This window comes from Haliotis asinina, chromosome 8, assembly GCF_037392515.1.
Source record: "Haliotis asinina isolate JCU_RB_2024 chromosome 8, JCU_Hal_asi_v2, whole genome shotgun sequence".
NCBI classification, from domain to species: domain Eukaryota; kingdom Metazoa; phylum Mollusca; class Gastropoda; order Lepetellida; family Haliotidae; genus Haliotis; species Haliotis asinina.
Window position 1 is genome coordinate 43,298,843 of NC_090287.1, and position 17,915 is coordinate 43,316,757.

The 17,915-nt window shown below is 41.9% G+C and overlaps 1 protein-coding gene across 2 annotated transcripts in view; it reads right to left on the reverse strand.

Annotated features, from left to right (window-relative positions):
• LOC137293536 (uncharacterized) overlaps window positions 1-17,915 on the reverse strand; it is a 77,128-nt gene that overhangs the window by 13,383 nt on the left and 45,830 nt on the right. For both annotated transcript variants that reach the window (XM_067824151.1, XM_067824150.1), the window contains 4 exons: window positions 6,493-6,533; window positions 5,907-5,938; window positions 3,883-3,977; window positions 3,470-3,634 (listed from right to left, as the gene is read on the reverse strand). In XM_067824151.1, coding sequence (XP_067680252.1) covers window positions 3,470-3,634; window positions 3,883-3,977; window positions 5,907-5,938; window positions 6,493-6,533 — 333 coding nt within the window. The remainder of the gene's footprint in view (window positions 1-3,469; window positions 3,635-3,882; window positions 3,978-5,906; window positions 5,939-6,492; window positions 6,534-17,915) is intronic.

Sequence of the window (17,915 nt, forward strand, 5' to 3'; positions counted from 1 at the left end):
TACATGTATATTATGTAGGTTTATTGTTTAGAGTTATTACTTAGTGGTGTTATGTTATTTATAGATGGGACATGCAGTGAGAATTGTGTAAGGTAGAATCCACACCATCACCTAGGTACCATATATTTGGTATGTATTTTATTATTTTGATGTGTTTGTATGCCATGTTATTATTGCTAATATGTGTGGAAATCTATGTATTTTCTGTCTGATTATAATTGTAATGCTTTGATACAGCAATGTTTTTGTGAACTGCATGTGTTTATTATTAACGATGTCTATCTGGAGTTTATGCAGTTCAAGTAATTTGCATTATTATATTGTAATTGTGTAAACCATTGTATTAGCACATGTGTGATATAATTGTTTTATTAATTATCATTTTACAGGGTAGAAATCGAAACCCAAAGATTGTTGCAATAAATTGCTGATGCAAGTCACCACTCACACCCCAGCAGGCGTTGGTCATCTTTAAGCACCACCCCTTATCCTGCTACAAATATGTGGATTTGCAGAGGATTTGGGTATTCTGTGGTGAAGTTATATGTTCATCATCGCCAGACTTCATTGTTTTGAGAATGGTAGGGAAATGATCAATGTCACATAGGTCAGCATGGACCACCCATTCAATTTCATTATACAAGATGTAATCGGTGAATGCCAGATCTAGGTCAGGACAAGTTCCAATAGCTGGATGTAGCTAGGTGGTGGAAGCATTACATAGGTTATTCTCGGAAATGGATTCCCTAAGGATTTTCCTATTTGTATTAGCTTCGACACTGCCCCCAATTATCGAGATATAGACTGGGAAGTGGCTGACATAACACTATTTTTTCAGACTACAGCCATGAAACGTCTAACAGACAGTACAGGACCTTTCTACACAGCGCGTGACATAAGCGGAAAACGCGATATTTAACGGAGACAGATTTGTGAAATATCTTTTCGCATCAAAGTATGAAATGTTTTGGGTTTTTTTTACATTTAAGTTTCAATATTTTCGAAACCTCTTGATGAAGCAGGATGTATCACAGTTTGCACAGTGCACATTTGTCTCACAGTCTGTATCCTTATGGAGCTATCCACGCGATTACAAAGCGTCACATGAATTAGACCCACAACCAAAATATTGACAGTTGTAGCATCGGAGTGGACGGGGACATACACGTCCCTTCCAACGTCAAAATAATCTGTTTTGATTGCCTGTGGAAGGGATGATCGAGTAAAGTTCAAGAAATCGGTATTTCTTTGACATACTGCTGCCTGATTTGCAAATACGAGGGTTGGCTGAAAAGTTCTAAGCCTCACTGTGAAAGTTACAAAGTCCACGTTTGTAATTTATTTTTCTACATAGTCCCCTTCCAAGTTCACACACTTTTGCCAGCGATGCTGCAAGGCCCGAATCCCGGTCAGGAAGAAATCTTCTCCAGCTACCCTAAAAAAATCAGTCACAGCGGAAATGACGTCATCATTACTTGCAAAATGGCGACCGGCGAGTTCCTTTTTCATTTGGGGGAACAGGTGGAAGTCAGAAGGAGCCAAATCAGGTGAATAAGGAGGAGGGTCAATGAGTTCAAAGCCACAATCGCGGATTGTTGACATGGCCACCACCGATTTGTGAACAGGCGCATTGTCTTGGTGGAAGAGGACACCTTTAGCGATCATCCCTCGTCGTTTGGCTTGCTTTGATTGCTTCTCCCAACTGGTTCAGTAGATCAGCATAGTATCTGCCGTTGATAGTTTGACCTTTTTCAAGATAATCAATGAGCAGAATACCCCTGGAATCCCAAAAGACTGATGCCATCACCTTTCCAGCTGAAGGAACAGACTTGGCTTTCTTCGGAGCTGGTGAATCAGGATGCTTCCACTGTTTTGACTGTAGTTTTGTTTCTGGTTGAAAGTGATGTATCCAGGTCTCATCCTTGGTTACAAATCGTGCCACAAAATCATCGGGATCTGCTTCAAAACGACGCTAATTGTCAAGGGACGTCTGGAACCTGACACGTTTCTGTTCTGCTGTCAAGAGCTTTGGCACCCATCTTGCTGAAACTTTAGTCATTCCTAATTCGTTGGTGATAATATGCTCAACCCTCTCATGAGAGATGCCCACTACACTAGCAATATGTCGAGTAGTCAATCGTCGATCATCCATCAACATTTCGAGCACTCGCGTGATGTTTTCTGGAGTGGTTGCTGTTGAAGGCCTTCCTGAGCGTAGGTCATCATCAAGGCTTTGTCTGCCACGCTTAAATTCTGCAGCCCACTTCTTTACTGTGGAAAATGAAGGAGCATCATCCCCTAGAGTGGAGACCATGTCAGCATGTATCTGTGTTGGGGACATCCCTTTTTCTTTGCAAGTACTTGATGACTGCCCTGTATTCAGTTTTGTCTGTTTCTGATGATTTCAGAGGGTAGGTTTACCAAAAGAGCTGTAGTTGAGATAAAACTATTAGTACGTTTGTAGTTCTTGTGTCTATGATTCACTAAATGATTGTCCTCATTGGTGGCAAACACCTGTCTCTACCTGGTGGGGAAAAACCACTCAGGCTGAGAACTTTTCAGCCAACCCTCGTATGTCATAGGGACAACGAGCTCTGTCACGTATGCACGGCAGCAATATGTACACAGACACAGCAGCCTCAAGATTTGCAAACGTTTGGAAAAACCCAAGACTTAGAAATTACTGTCGTCATGCACCTTCCACCAGACGGATGATTTTCTTTACTTCTCCACAAATCTGGGAACAAAGATTGTTGTTATTTTGTTATTTAACCCCGCACTCAGCAACAGTCCAGCTATGTATGGCAGAGGTTTCTGGATAATCGAGTCTGGACCAGTTGGGTTTACCATGACAATTGTTTACCATGACAACCAATTCAACGACCCTGATCACCCGATCCCGTTAGTCGTCCAATATGACAAGCTTGGGTTACTGATAATAAATTATAGCCTGCATCTTCACCTGCCTGGGAGAAACAAGGAAGCTTCCCAGTTTCTCAACGTTTGAAGAGTTATTTTCAGTTTGTCTAGACGTATTTTGTTTTCCATTTCAAGAAGAACCAATTTTTGGACTGACAGTATGAAAGGAAAATGATCGTCAGCCATGCTCCAAAGCCGCCAAAGAGTGTCAAGGCGGACAGTATCAGATTGCATCGGATATCCAAGATGCTAACACCGGGGATACAGGTGTATCAACATCGCCTCCAGGCATACAGCGGTAGACAGTATCATACAAGTACACATATTTGTGACTTTATACAATTTAGGTGAGGTCAAGATCAGGTGTTACCTTAGTTTGCTTAATGTGTTATGGGCTAAAGTTTGTGCCTATCAATTAGCTGAGCACTATGTTTACAAGGAAACTCTATTTGAAGATAATTTTATTGAACTTAAGTAAGGAAAGTGATTGGTTCGAATATATATGACTTAAACTGATTTCAGTGTGTTTTACTATGTGCACAGCACATACCTGCCAGTCGCCTCCAAACTCAGGCACATTGTGTATTCACCGGGTTCCATGCTGTCCAGCTTTATAGCAGCATAGTATTGAAGTGTTCCGGGGGCACTGGTAAAAGGTCCTGTCCACTCCAAGAGTTGAAAGGCATTCTTCATTCTTACGGAAGACACTTGAAAGCTGAAGTAGAAGTTTATACAACCAAACATCTGAAACTGAAACTTTGATCACATACATGTGCATGGCACTGCTAAGATATCTTGAAGAATTCTTTGGTTCCATTGGAATATATGTTAGTCAAATATGCACATCATAAGGAACTTTAAACCTTTTCGTACTGCAGAGGTTAAGTTCGGTTGATAAGATATTCAGATATTCTTGAAACCTATTAGTGGTATGATCTCCAGCCAGATCAGTAGCAGACATACCTTGTCATAACCGGTATAGACCTTATGCATGTATCCCCGTATTGGCATTGGTAGGTGGTATTAGTTGGTACATAAGCAAACAGTTTGGATTCAGTCTGAAGAACAAAAAGCAAAATTATTGTCCTTTATCTGTTTGTACTGAATCCCAAGGAAGACGTTCAAAGTTTAGGTTTAGGGAATACTCATGCTTTGGTTCACCGGTTGCTACCTAGCTTGTACAAACTACCCTACACATTGACACTCAACCAGTGTGATTCGTGTCTGCACACCCTCTAAATGTTAACAAACTTAATATACCTGAGTAACTCGTGTTGCATGCATCCCTATTTTTACTGTTCACTGTCCCTAATCTACCTTCACAAGATGTATGAAACAGTCCTCAGTATTTCTCAAAACAGATATCCGGACAGGATCTTGCTACATTAGTTAAATTATGCAGGTGGATGAAAAGCATGAGGTTCAGATCTCAAGAATATATTATTTTCTTTTGGTCATGGATTTATTCGGGATGAAGTGGTTGGTCAGAATGAACGGTTCTTAACCCATTTGTGGATAGTGTCTCTGTCTGGGGGCACGGGTACTTCTAAAAAGCAGTTCTCCTCTGTTGTTGAAGATAGAAACTGGCAGTATAGACGTGAATGAAGCTGCGTTAAGTGGTTGAACGTGAAGCATTCACATTAATGAGTGAGTTTAGTTTTACGCCGCACTCCGCAATATTCCAGCTATATGGCGACAATCCAGTGACCAAAAACAGGAACATCGATCTGCGCAACTGAGGACCGATGATATCCAAGTCAGTGAGGCTGACCCCGATCCCGATCCCGATCCCGTTAGTCGCCTCTTACGACAAGCATAGTCGCCCTTTATGGCAAGCATGAGTTGCTGAAGGCCTATTCTACCCCGGGACCCTCACGGGTCATTCACATTATTTGTAGAGTTTGAGTTCTTAAAATATAGCCACTTCCAGTGGTGAGGTAGCTCACCTGCCAATTTCTGCGAAGCGTGACGTTCAATGATTTTTTTATTGGTCCCTATTTCAACTATGTAATTTCATTAGCATGTGTTTGAAACTTTCGGTGTTCAAACAGAAAAATAAAATGAAAATGGTTAACATTTTTTATACTCAATTTTCCACTAAAGTACCGTCCCAAAACTGGGATAATATGCAATACGTTAACTTAATCAACCTAAATCAACTCAAATCTTGAGAGTGACGCTTTCCATTTAAGAGCTTTCATGCAGCAGTGTGCATTAACAAATTTAAAACTGAACATTTCATGGGCATTCTCGATCCCATAAAATGTTTTCTGATGAACTAAACATAATAGGTGTTGAATGTTTCCCAAAGCCCTCTGCCCTGGAAGATTATAAAGAACTATTTTCTATTCATTGTCTTCATGAAGTTCTTAAACATGCTCAAGATACCGCTGCAGGAACTGAAAACATATAGTATCAACTCCTGAAGCACTTACAAAATCGTGTTTTAACTATTTTGATAGTATTTGGACCTCAGTGGAATTTTCTTCTTCATGGCTTGATGTTGTTCTAATTCCTTAACATGGACGTGACCATACCGATCCTGCAAATTATCGACAAATTTCACTAGCTAGCTGCGTTTGCAAAACCATGGAACGCATGATCCGTAATTAATTAGTTTGGCTCGTAAAAAAAACAATAATCTACTTACTTGCATACAATATGTGGTTTATGTAAGAGACAGAAGTACAAAATTATGATATAGTATGACTTACAAAAACATATATACCCAAGACATTCCATATGTGAGGACATTGTTAAATAATAGTTCTGACAGTCAGCATCTAGCTGTACATCTTTCCAGAGTGTGCAAGATTTATCATTAGCTTTTTACTGAGGCACTTTGGACTCCAGCACTTAGGACACTCTAGGTAACTAAGACTCAGCTTAGTTTAGTTGTTATTTATGGTCAACATGCAACAGTCATATGTCCATAGTAAAACTAATGATGCACCGTGTATAATTTCACCCTCAGGACCCTGACTTACCGGATGTGTCAAGTGAGTAAATGACTCCCTTTCTGAAACGCAGAACATTAAATTCATTGTGAGATTTATTCAGAAACGGTTAAAGATATTCGATATATATTGTGTATAATATATTATAACACAGGTTAAGACAGTAAATACATTAATCTCAATATTCTTACAATTGAACTCCATTCCTCCACGTTTGAGAGGCATTTTAGATAGATGTTATGGATAACAACTTCTTCATTGCGTGAGTGCGAGGTTTCGATACAGGTTCTTGAACCGTTGTCACTCCTGCTTGTCCATAACAATTTGTCCTATTTGTCCACTCCTCCAAATGCACATATACTGATGTACATGTTAATATCTAAACATTATCCGCCAAAAACTGGAATATTGCGGAGTGCGGCATAAAACTAAACTCAAACTCAAATCATAATACATAGTACTGCATGTCAACAAAAAATAGACCCCTACTAGGAGAACATATTGCATGCATATCGCTACAATATGAAATCATACCTAAGCAGTTTCTAGGCTCTGTCAATGACAATTATAGAAGTCATGATAAATCTAGTACTTCTGCATGTTTGCGCAACATTACCTCTGACCTGAATCACAAAGCTCCTTTCAGCACTCTCATGCCTGCAAGGTAATACAGTAGCTGAAGTAACAATGTTATCTGAAACTTAAAGATCCTTCAGTACTGGCACAACAAAACATCATTACTAACTTCACTACGTCGAACTGACTAGTTGGCATTATTGCCCATACGTGAGACAGATATAATTCTCTATGTCAGGATCATCAATGTCAACCAATAGCAGTAAGGACTCAAAATTTCTATTTTCTATCACAAAGTAGGCTTTTTAACTGTCACCTTCACTATTTGCATATGTTATTTTTAAGAATGTGAAAATACTGTCTCTAAGACTTCATCCCATTTTCCCATTTTGGTAGCGAGGAAACGTAATAATTTTCCCAAGCAGGCCTTAAATGGAAAGAAATCTGTGATTTCTGTGGGAAAGGTGAGTTGGCCAGAAGTGTTATGGGTAGTATTCTTAAACTTTTCACTGTTGTTGAAACATACAAACTTCTGCTCCTCTAATACTTGACTGACCAAGTCCTCATAATGCTTAATGGGCCCGGGATGCCCGCAACATAAGTTAGGAAAGCCATAAACGACAGAGACTAATGTTAACTGACAAATCGACAGAGAGATTGTTGTGACAACACTTGAAACCCTTCTTATTGTTAAAACACCGGTGACCATGTATCATGGGTCGGAGTTTGAGCTGGGCTTTACGTCACATCGGCATTAGTGCAGCCATGTGACGACTACATTCATAAACGTCTTAAGAACAAAGTCCAAATGAGTTTTGAAAAGACATATATTCATAACATTATTATCTGAAAATAGAAAATGTCATAGCACTAGATTCAAAAGCAAACCATGCGTCATTCAAATTACATAGTTACAATTTATGACACAGGTAGTTGACTATGAGATGCTCGCACACGCGGGAAACAGATCTTCAGATTTGTCGCATTATAATGTAAATTCTTTGCAGTCGAAAAGTCTTCACAGTCAAGCAGGATATTCGCCCTTTCCAGCAGATAGTCATGAGTAAGCCGACTGTGGCCAATACGTCATCGTCTTAAAATTAAATCATCACATCTCGACTGACAACCCAAGTACATGTAGGTATAAGCAACTTTTGGCTTAACTTTTAATAGTGGGTATGAAGTCACTGTACGGAATCAGCAGAGGAAATGATCGTGACATCTCCCTTTGACAGTACATCTAATGACGTTACAAGAACATCACTTCATGTTCCTTGCTCATCCACAAGATGTGAATGTAGGTTTCTCCCTGACCGGGTAATCATCAATCACTATTTTAACATATAGAAACATGAATCTCATTAACCTATTCAGACAATAACCTACTTTACAGCCGATCCGAATTTTCTCTTTTTAAGGTGAAAATAGACACAGCAAATAACTCCGGTTACACTGAATTCCAATTCCTTGTGTCATAGGAAAATGGTATTTGCAAATGAATTTTAATTTTAAACTTCATTAAGCACTGTATTTCTATATTTTGCGTCGAGGTTTAGGCAGCGTACCATATCAAGTAAGAAATCACAGACTGGTCCTGTTTGATGCGGTCGTAAAATAATTCACAATGCATTTGGCTCACCGGTTACACCTCTTATGTGGGGGTTTTTAGTGGTTATTCAGTATAGTTTTATGAGGCACAATGTGTCGATATATGATTCATTATCAAAAGATGCAGCTTTTTCACGTATCAGGATTCAAACTTCAATACAACCGTCAAATTTAACAATATGTTAAAAATCTGATTTCTCCTTCATTAGCAATATCTAATCTATCTTAGGAATGTTTTAATGACAAACAAAATGACCAAATACTTTTCATTTTGTTCCTTTTTGTAACAGAGGATATGCATTTTGTCATTATCCGGGTGCAGAAACCTAACATCGAGTGTCTGCTGTGCACGAAATTTCATTTAAGAAAATATTGTTTCTGGAGTAGTTGAAAAGAATAGACCTTTCCCCATTCTTGGCAGATGTTTGTGATTTTCAAGCTGAATTTTGAAGTAAAAAAAATATCTTTTTCTCTTGTATACAAGAAAAATGTCTTTCTTGTAACAGTTCCATAAAAGTGTGAAATAATCAGTGATCTTCATCTTGTGAAAGTGGAACTCCCTATCATTCTCATTAACAACTTCTGGTTGAGAGTGATAAACATGTGGCGTTAAGTTCAAGACAAAACTTATATAGAAAATCAAGTAGAAAAGGTAAACATTTGCAAGTATTTTGTATGGGTGTCTTTTAAGTAACATCAATTAACAAAAGAAACAAACAATATTCCAAAAAATACGTGTTTCTCTTTGCATTTGGAACCATAATTACAACACAAGGATGTTGTTGGAAATGGGAAAGGGAATAGTCATTATTTCTTTCTGAATTTACTTTTCCAATTTGTCCCTCAAATAACAGTCTTTTCTGTAACAGCTATTTTGTTATTGGAAAGACCATCAGTGTTACTTCAAAGAAAAATATCTTGATTAGTCACATATTCTTTTTATTTTAATTTCAATGTCATTAACAGCTTAATTGTGATAAAGATCTAAGGTGTATACATGCAGAAACTGAAACATGTTTTACACTTTCTAAATGCAGCTATACTTATTTTTGTAAAAGGTTGTTGCTGAAGAGACAAGTTATGTAACTGCAAAGACAATTCCATACAAATTTGAAAATAGATAATATATCTGGAAGGTCTTTGTTCATCTAGATTTGCTATGTCCTTACATTAGGACAATTAAGTTTATATTTGAAGTAACAATTGATATTTTCCTTAACAATTTGTATGTTTCACACCTTTTAAGAATACCTGTTACTGAAAGGACTTACGTTGTTACTGCAAAGGCAGTTTAATATAAATGATCTTTCATTTTTGTTTTTATTTCCTGATTTATTCAGATGTGCCTTAAGATATGAGACAAAATTACCTTATGCTTAACACAGAAGTCTGTTCTTGAAACTTTGCATGCTTATATCCATTTTAAAGACTGTTATTTGAAAGACAGTGTGTGACTGATCATACTAATTATGACACTGTAATAATCAGTCTGCAAAAACAATCAAAGCATTGTACATCCAGTTTCCTAAATAAAGTTAATTAGTGATAATCTAAATCAAAACACCAGTGAAACATTCATTTCTGTATGTTTTTCAGAACTGGCAAAATGGGTATCACAAATACAGAGATTAATTTTGTTGATTTATTTGTTACATTGACAGCTTGAGGCAGATGGTCAAAACTTTGATGCTTTGTTAGTAGCAAACCTGTTTAACAGTTTGGGGCAGATGATAAAAGCTTGGATTCTCTCGTTAGTTGTAAATCTGTTTGACAGTTTGAGGATGGTGATCCAAACTTTGATACATTTGTTACTTGTAAACCTGTCTGACAGTTTCATAAATTCATGGCAAATACTGTCAAATTTTTTTTCTGAGTTCCTAAATGAAACAGGTTTCAGGATGGTAACTGCTACTTTAATTGATGTTTATTTAAAGCACGAAGTCTATAGTTTTTTAATTTATCTTTGTCTTCCCTTAACTTGTTCTGAAATGTCTTTCCAGTAACACTGACATGCCTTTAGGTTTACAAATAGGCAAAGTAGTATAGGGAATGATAGTTCTGGACCACTTTCAAGAAATGTCTCTACAAAGCCTTATTTAATAAATAAGGCTTTGGTTGGGTCATTAGCTCTTGCTACTATTACCCCTACTACAAAAAAGTTGGCGGTAATTACTGTGCCTTGGTAGGAGGTAACACTGTGCCGTACGGTACGATCAATAATTCTTCTCTTACAAATCCCCTACCCGGCCCATCCCTCAAGTAGTACAAGTTAGGTTCGTCGGCTTTCATATCCACTTTATCTATGTTGTAAGTTTTGACTGACCATATAGGATCGGTAGCTCGCTTACGGCTATCGCCCTCGTGTTCCCTTATGTTATGTTTATATCGATGAAACAGTTTAACGTGAACCGCCTACGATCTCTTTGGTGTTCATAATAAAGGCTTGCTGGGCTTTTTGTATCCCCTCTTCTATGTACTTTTTTTTCTCGTCCTCGCTGATAGCAGACTTACGAGACTTGGACCGAATATCTTGTTTCATTCCGTTATATTTTTTGAGTTCAGATAGGATTGAACGAAACTCCTCTTCTGAGATCTTACTGTCAGAGAGTGCCGTGGAAATTCGCTCACTCACTGTGTTCAGCTTTGCTTCGGCCAGAACCCTGATCTCGTCGTGTTTCAATGCCTTACGATTAAGTCTGCGTGATACTAACTTAAGCGCCAACCCTACCAACCCTGTCACCCCAGCCGTTATTTCAATACCTAGCACTATAGGTGCAGCCACGATGGTAGCTAACAATCCAACACCTGCCGCCCCTAGTCCCATGCTGGTTGCCATAAGGGTAGTGTCAGCCCCGTCCACGATATTGAAAGCTCTATTGTACTTTTTACATAGTGCTTTCCGCGTGTCACGGTCTTGTTCTAGTTGACGTTTCACATCACATAACTGCCTCAAGCGGAACCCATCTACGGTTTCCAGCGTCTTCGCTACTTCCTCTACGACTGGGTACAGACCCATCCTATAATATATATTTTGAAAAATATTTTAATTGGGTTTCAGTTAATAGTCTATCAATGTATTTGAAGCCTATAAGGAATAGATCATAACTAATGATAATAGGTGAGAGGCTAATAGACTTTTCTGTTGTAATAAAAACCCCAGGGAGGCTTATTAAACGTTTTATAGAACCCGTGGGGGTATCCCGTTGTATAACAATACGGCAATATTGATCTAAGTGTTCGGTATACCAGTGTACTACCACCCCGGGTAAAAATTGACGTCCTTTCGAGGAGTTTTCCTGGTCAAAATACGTAAAGAGGACTTCTATGATGATTGTGTAGGGGGAGAATATCTCAAGCTGCCTTTCGTGTAAATACATACTGCTAAATGTTAATTTACTTTCTATTCCAGAAATTAATCCAATTTTTCCTTCATAAAAATATATCGAGGCTGTTGCTTCATTCCCCGTAATGAAATCCCCGGGCCAGATACCGTTATTCCTAATCTTAGAGATAAACTTCCACCCCTCTTTTGTTGTGATATAAGGTGAGGCGATTGTTAACTTGATCAGCCATTTAGGCTCTTTTAAATCTGATAACGACACCCGTCTGTACACGTTGTCTTTGAATTGCAGGATGTATAATTCATCTTCCTCACCAGGCTGATCGAATCCCTCCGTATCTCCCAGGTCGTTAAGCGTAGTGTTGGGATGATGACTGGTCATTATTATACTATTACGATATAATTTCCAACTGGTTTTCTGATAATAATTCAGGGGTTAACTTCATACCCATGAAGTGTATGTTGTCAGGCAGGAAGATATTGATTAGTGATATCTTGTTTTCCACGATCACGTTGACCCCCTGCAGACTGGTCTTGGAGTCGACACCCACCCGCACGTAAACGTTGCAAACTTGATACTGGTGTCGTTTCACCCACCCGAGTTTGATCCCCTTCACGATCTCGACATCATTCCCCGATGGTTCCCCTAGGTAGACTTTGATGATCAGTGTTGAGTTTGCCGGTAGATCCTCTAGTATAGTGACCACACCTTCGAATTCAGACACCAACTGCAATTTCACGTTTTGTATGGCTGGTTTACTCGATAGCATGTGGGCTGCTATAGTGTTGACTGGGCTGACGACTACGCTACGTCTCTGAGTTGGGACGTAAGCCACGAGCAGGGTTCCATTGTTCACGACTTTGTTTAGGTGGTTGTCTTTGTTATCAGTGAACACGTAGGGGGAGACGAGTCTAATATTGATAAACCAGTTGTTATCGGGTAACAACACCCACTTGTCATCTTCGGTGAAGACGAGCATATATGGCTTGTTTCGGGCGACGGTAGTGCTCTCAACATCGTCTAAGTCGAACAGTTTACCTCCGAACGATGGGTATATTACCCAATTATTATCACCGGTGTTGACAAGGGTGTACTTAGTGTTGACTGTTGCTCTTGTGGTATCTACTATATCACTTAGGGTTCCACCGGAGGGGATTTCAACGCGTTTGTAAATGTTGTTTTTCAGTTGCAAGGCGTACGATTTACCATCTACTCCGGGAGCGTCGAAACCGCGCGTGTCTCCAAGGTCGGAGATCCCGATATTGACGCATTTTTTCACTCCGGGCCCTTGTGCGCTGGTCATTTTACATGAATCGTTAAGCTGAGGTATCCTATATTTACAGGATTATGATTTATATCTAACACCGATATTGTCAGCTCAGGTATGTTGCCCTGGGTTAATCTCTTATACTGCCGTGGTGAAAACGACTCGGTTCTACCGTCGTTGAATTTCTCAGTTTTCACCGGCACTGCTCTCAGTATAGTGGAAGGGTGACCTCCTTGAATGTTGTACGTTGTGCTCACCTGATCGAGATGAATGTACAGCTCTCGGTACGGTACTAGGTCGGGTAACTTCGTGCCTGTGACGGTTGTTGTTGGTTTTATCTCGTCAGGAGACATACCGAGTATCCTCGCTAATGGTCGGCCGAGCCTCAATGAGGTTCTTCCGTTGTTGATTAACACCACTGTACCGTTTGAGTCGTTCATCTTGAGTTCGGCTCCCAGGGGTTTGAAGACCTCGTCGTTTAGAGAGCACACGCTGTAGTAGCCGTTAGTTATCTGACTGCGAGTTCCACTGACGAACAGCTTATTGTTGCTGGCGTTGATGTTAGTCCATTGCGGTAGGTAGGTGATATCGCAGAGTGCGACTTCGAGTTGACCTGACGTGTTATCGATCGCGTGCGTCAGCTGAACGGCCTCACCGCTCGTTATTCCTGGAAGTGTTATGTACATGTTAGAGTATATATACTCATTATATAATAGTTTTAAAATGTATTCCCCTGGTGTGTTTTACCCTAAACTGGACGTAGATTTCTCCCCCATGAAGATCGTGGTTGCTCCTGGGTTGTATTTCAATGCCCAGCTTTTAGATGTGTTCGATAAGTATAAGCTTTCGGTGACTAACATCAAGGCAGTCCACGCTTGGTTCAACAACCCTATGCAGTTCTGGCAGAATCAATTCAACTTTGCCGTGTGGTGCGCTACAACGGGGTGTGGTGTGACATTGGCCGACACTCGGCGTGGACCGCTGAGTCAGTCTGTGTTCAAGTTCCACGTGTACTACCAGGTCAGACGTATCCTTAAAGAGATCAGCGCCCCCCTCCCACAGGACAAAGCGTGGGGCGCAACAAACAACCCGTACGATAGACGGGCCTACGAACGTATTTGCAATGAATTCGAAATAAACCCGAAGACGGATTGGCGTTTGCAGGGGCCGAACCACGGGTTGGGTATTCCTTATGATGGCGCGCGACCAGTGAAAGAAGTCAGTGATGATTTACTGAAACGAGATATACTACGCCAGGACTTTGCTTTGTCGAGTAATGAATGGAGGGATGATCGTATGAACTTTAAAGGTGGTGTTGCTTTCACAGTCCAGAAAGTGGAGCAGTCAACCGCAGACGGGTGGAAAATGTTCATGCTGCACACGTCGAAAGGATTCACTCGTGCCGGGGTAGTCAGGTTGAACGACTCGATTCGAACGTACGTGTGGGCGCTGTTGGGTGCGCAGTCTATGACGCGTTCCAACATCCTCGGTAAGGGAACTGCTTACGACGCTCAGAAACAGTTCGTTTCCAACGTTGAGGATGCTATCAATTCTCCAGTTGATCTCCCGAGGGCCATCGACCGTTACCAAAACGTGTTAGAATACGCCAGATCGAAAGTCAATTACGTGTTCGGCGTGGGGTTGTACATGGCTCCGAGTGATATGCAACTGAGAATAAAAAAAGTGGTGGGTTATAACAACAAAATAGTCATAGCCACGGCGGACCAAAAGTTGGGTATCAACCCCGATATTAACACCCCCTATATCCCACACATCCCACCACGTGAAAAGGGTATAGTGGCGCCACCTCCGGAGCCTAAAATTCATGTGGGAGTACCCCCCACACACCCCCATATTCAGGCCTCCAATCACATCGATAATAAAACGGCCCTGGTGGTTGGTGGGGTAACTTTGGGACTTATTTGGTTAAAGATTTCTTAGCCGCTACGTACACCAGACCCGCCACGGCGACGATGGCTGCCCACAGGTTTTGACTGAGCCACATGGCAGTTTTAGACAGAGCGCTCAACAACCACGAGACGATGCTACCCAGGATGCCGGGAAGGGCTTCGGCGGCTTTACCAGCCAGTTTAGCTAGGTCTTCCCCGAGTTTTTTTATCCAGTCTTTAACACCACCGCTGGGAGTTCCCCCGCCGGCAGGCCCCACAGGGGTTCCCCCTGTCAGTGACACCACCAGGGTTGATATGATGAAACCCAATGCAGTCAGAATACTGGCGATGGTGATCCCTTGCTCCCGGAACAATATCCGAATCCTGTTGGCTAAAGTTGTATCCTCATTCGGTATTCTATCGATTGTTTCCCGAATGCGACTGATCTGGGATCGAAGCTGTTCACGATTCGAGGAAGCGGCTTCCAATCGTGTACGTCTCTCGTCTTCTAAATCACGTATTCGTTCATTGATACGACGCTTCATATCATCGTTTTCAGTTTCGTTGAGTTTGGTTTTTTCCCTAGCGATGTGCTCGTCGATTTCGTTCAGTTTCCCCATGTTGTTCACGAGTTCTCCACGCACGCGTTTCACGGCTTCGTCTAAGCCGCGCAGTTCCCTTACCGGAAAGTCAAACCCCGGTAACGGTTTGTCCCAGTAGGTGCTCAACAGTTTTTCTATGCTGTCCGAGGCTTCTGTAGCACGCTGTGGTGTCATTTCATCTCTAGTGGTGAGGTGGGATCTGGTAGCTTGCAGATCTTCTTTAACGGCCTTAGGTATTGCACCACCGTAATCATTCATGTTTAGATTTGTACGGATAAATTCAACACCATGGCGGCTGGCTAGAGTTGACAAGGCCAGTGGTTTTTTATTGCTCTTGTTAAAGAGGTCAACCCCTGGGTCAGACTTAAGGCGTAGAACACCCTTTGTATCTATAAAAAAATTCTTATGGTATCGACCCTGTGGTTCAACGTAGTTTTTATCTCTTCTTAAACTTTCGTAATAATCATTTACCGTTGTTTCCAAGAGTTCTTGGTTCAATGGTGAACTAGTAAATGAGGTCTCCTGCTCATCGGATGCCTGGGCACTAGCGCCCGGCATCTCCGTCATATCTATGTCTTCATCCATTAGTATTAAAAATATATTTCTTTTATATAACAATGTACGGCAGAAAATTAGATCCTTTCAGAAAATTGAGAGAGCCACTAGGTGCCAGAGCCGTGCGCCAGTCGGTGACCATCACCAACAATCCCAGCAAGATAGACCAGAATCAAACTCTGCTGGTTAGATTTCCAAACCTTGGTGAGAATGACCTCATTGTACCAGGCACTGTTCGACTGGCGTTCAATATCACGTTGACCTCCGACAACGACAAACGCGAGCTAGTGCGGAACGTGGGTCGAGCTATCATCAAGAAAACGACCGTCAAGATCAGCGGTAACGAGGTGCTGAGCATCGACGACAGCGACGTGTTTCACTGCTACAAGGATCTCTGGAAAAGCGAGGGAGAACGAGTCAATGATGTGTACCAGGGTATCAGCAAATCAACCCGGGCGCGCATAGGATACGTCTTCACGCAAGACCAGCAAGACAAGCTATCGGCCGGTGAAAAGGCCATCGCTCTAGCATACGGGAATCGATTCTGCGTGCCGCTCGACTTCGAGTTGCTCACGGGACACGCGCCGTTTTACCAGGCCGCGCTGGGTGATAGGCTCGAATACGAGCTCACGTTTAACGACTATAGCAAAGTAGTGCGTACGCCGAACGGTGATGAGGCCAGTTATGCCATAGACAACATCTCTCTGGAGTTCGACATGGTCACTAGCCCGGAGCTGGCCAGGCAGGTTCGAAGCCAGTACTCTGGGAAGATGGCTATCCTGTACGATCGCGTACTGAGGCATAGATCAGTCGTGCGAGATAAGAGCGACACTGTGTGGAATATCAACCTGAACGTGCCGGCGCGATCGATGAAAGGTATCCTGGTCGTCCCCGTGGAGGATTACGATCCATTCCGGAGAGACAGCGAGAAGTTTTTCAACCCCGAGATTGAAAAGGTGGAAGTGACCATCGAGGGCGTGCCCAACCAGCTGTTCAGTCATGGTATGAGACCACACCAGCAGTGGGATGAGATAAAAAAGCTACCAGTGACAGTTGGGGGGACCCAACATTATATAACAAAGGACCTGGACCTCGGCTCCGTGCAGATCGGTGAATACCTGACCACCAAGTACGCCCTATGGTTGGACATGCGATCCACGGATGATGATAAACTGCACGGTAGCGGGCGCCGTATAGATAACGGCAGCGAAGGGATAACCATCCAGATTACTAAGAAGGCTCAAACCGCTGGTAAGTTGAAATTATATCTGTACGTTATTATGGACGCGCAACTTAATATAGACAATGGGAGATTCGTGCAAGCCATCTACTAGTGGGGGTCTCCCCCACACCCCACGGGGGTACCCACAACTACCCACTGACCCACACTGCGCCATAGTGTGCGGGCAGACTGGCTGTGGGAAGACCGTTTTCGTGTTGGATATGTTGGAGAGTTACTACAAGGATGTGTTCGATAACATCGTTATCATGTGCCCTACTCTGAGCATGAATAAAACGTACGCGCGACCTTGGGTGATGACGGACCCCGACGTACACAAAATCGACCCTGGAACACGCCTGCAGGACTGGTTGAAAGCTCTTCACGAGAAATTTAAAGGGGAACCGACGCTGTTCATACTGGACGACTGCAGCGCTAATCGCGAGATAACAAAAAAGAGAGACATGCTATCGTACCTGGCCTTCTCCGGCCGGCATGCAAATCACAGCGTCTGGGTGCTAACGCAGAAGTTCAACTCGGTGTTGAAAGACCTCAGGGAGCAGACGCGATGGGTGGCCTTATTTCACTGCAAGGACAGGGATTCGTTCGAGGAGTGTTTGAGAGAGAACGATGTGATGAGTAAATTAGAACGGGAACGGGTGAAGAAACAGCTCGCTGAAACTAAACACGCTAAGCTCGTTCTAAAAACCGACCAACCAGTAGCATATATAGTGTGCTAAGCAAAGCTAAGCTAAAGCTAAGCAAAGCTAAGCAAAGCTAAGCAAAGCTAAGCAAAGCTAAGCAAAGCTATGATATTTGAAGTATTTGTCGTGTGCAACTTAACCTTCATTTCTCTGTGTTTTGTCTGTATCGGGTATTATGTAGTTAAAACTAAATCTTACTTGTTATATTATAAGATGGAGTGTGAGGAATTGCTCGAACAATTATCTGTGGAGGGTTCCCCCACGCCGCCGGCAGGCCC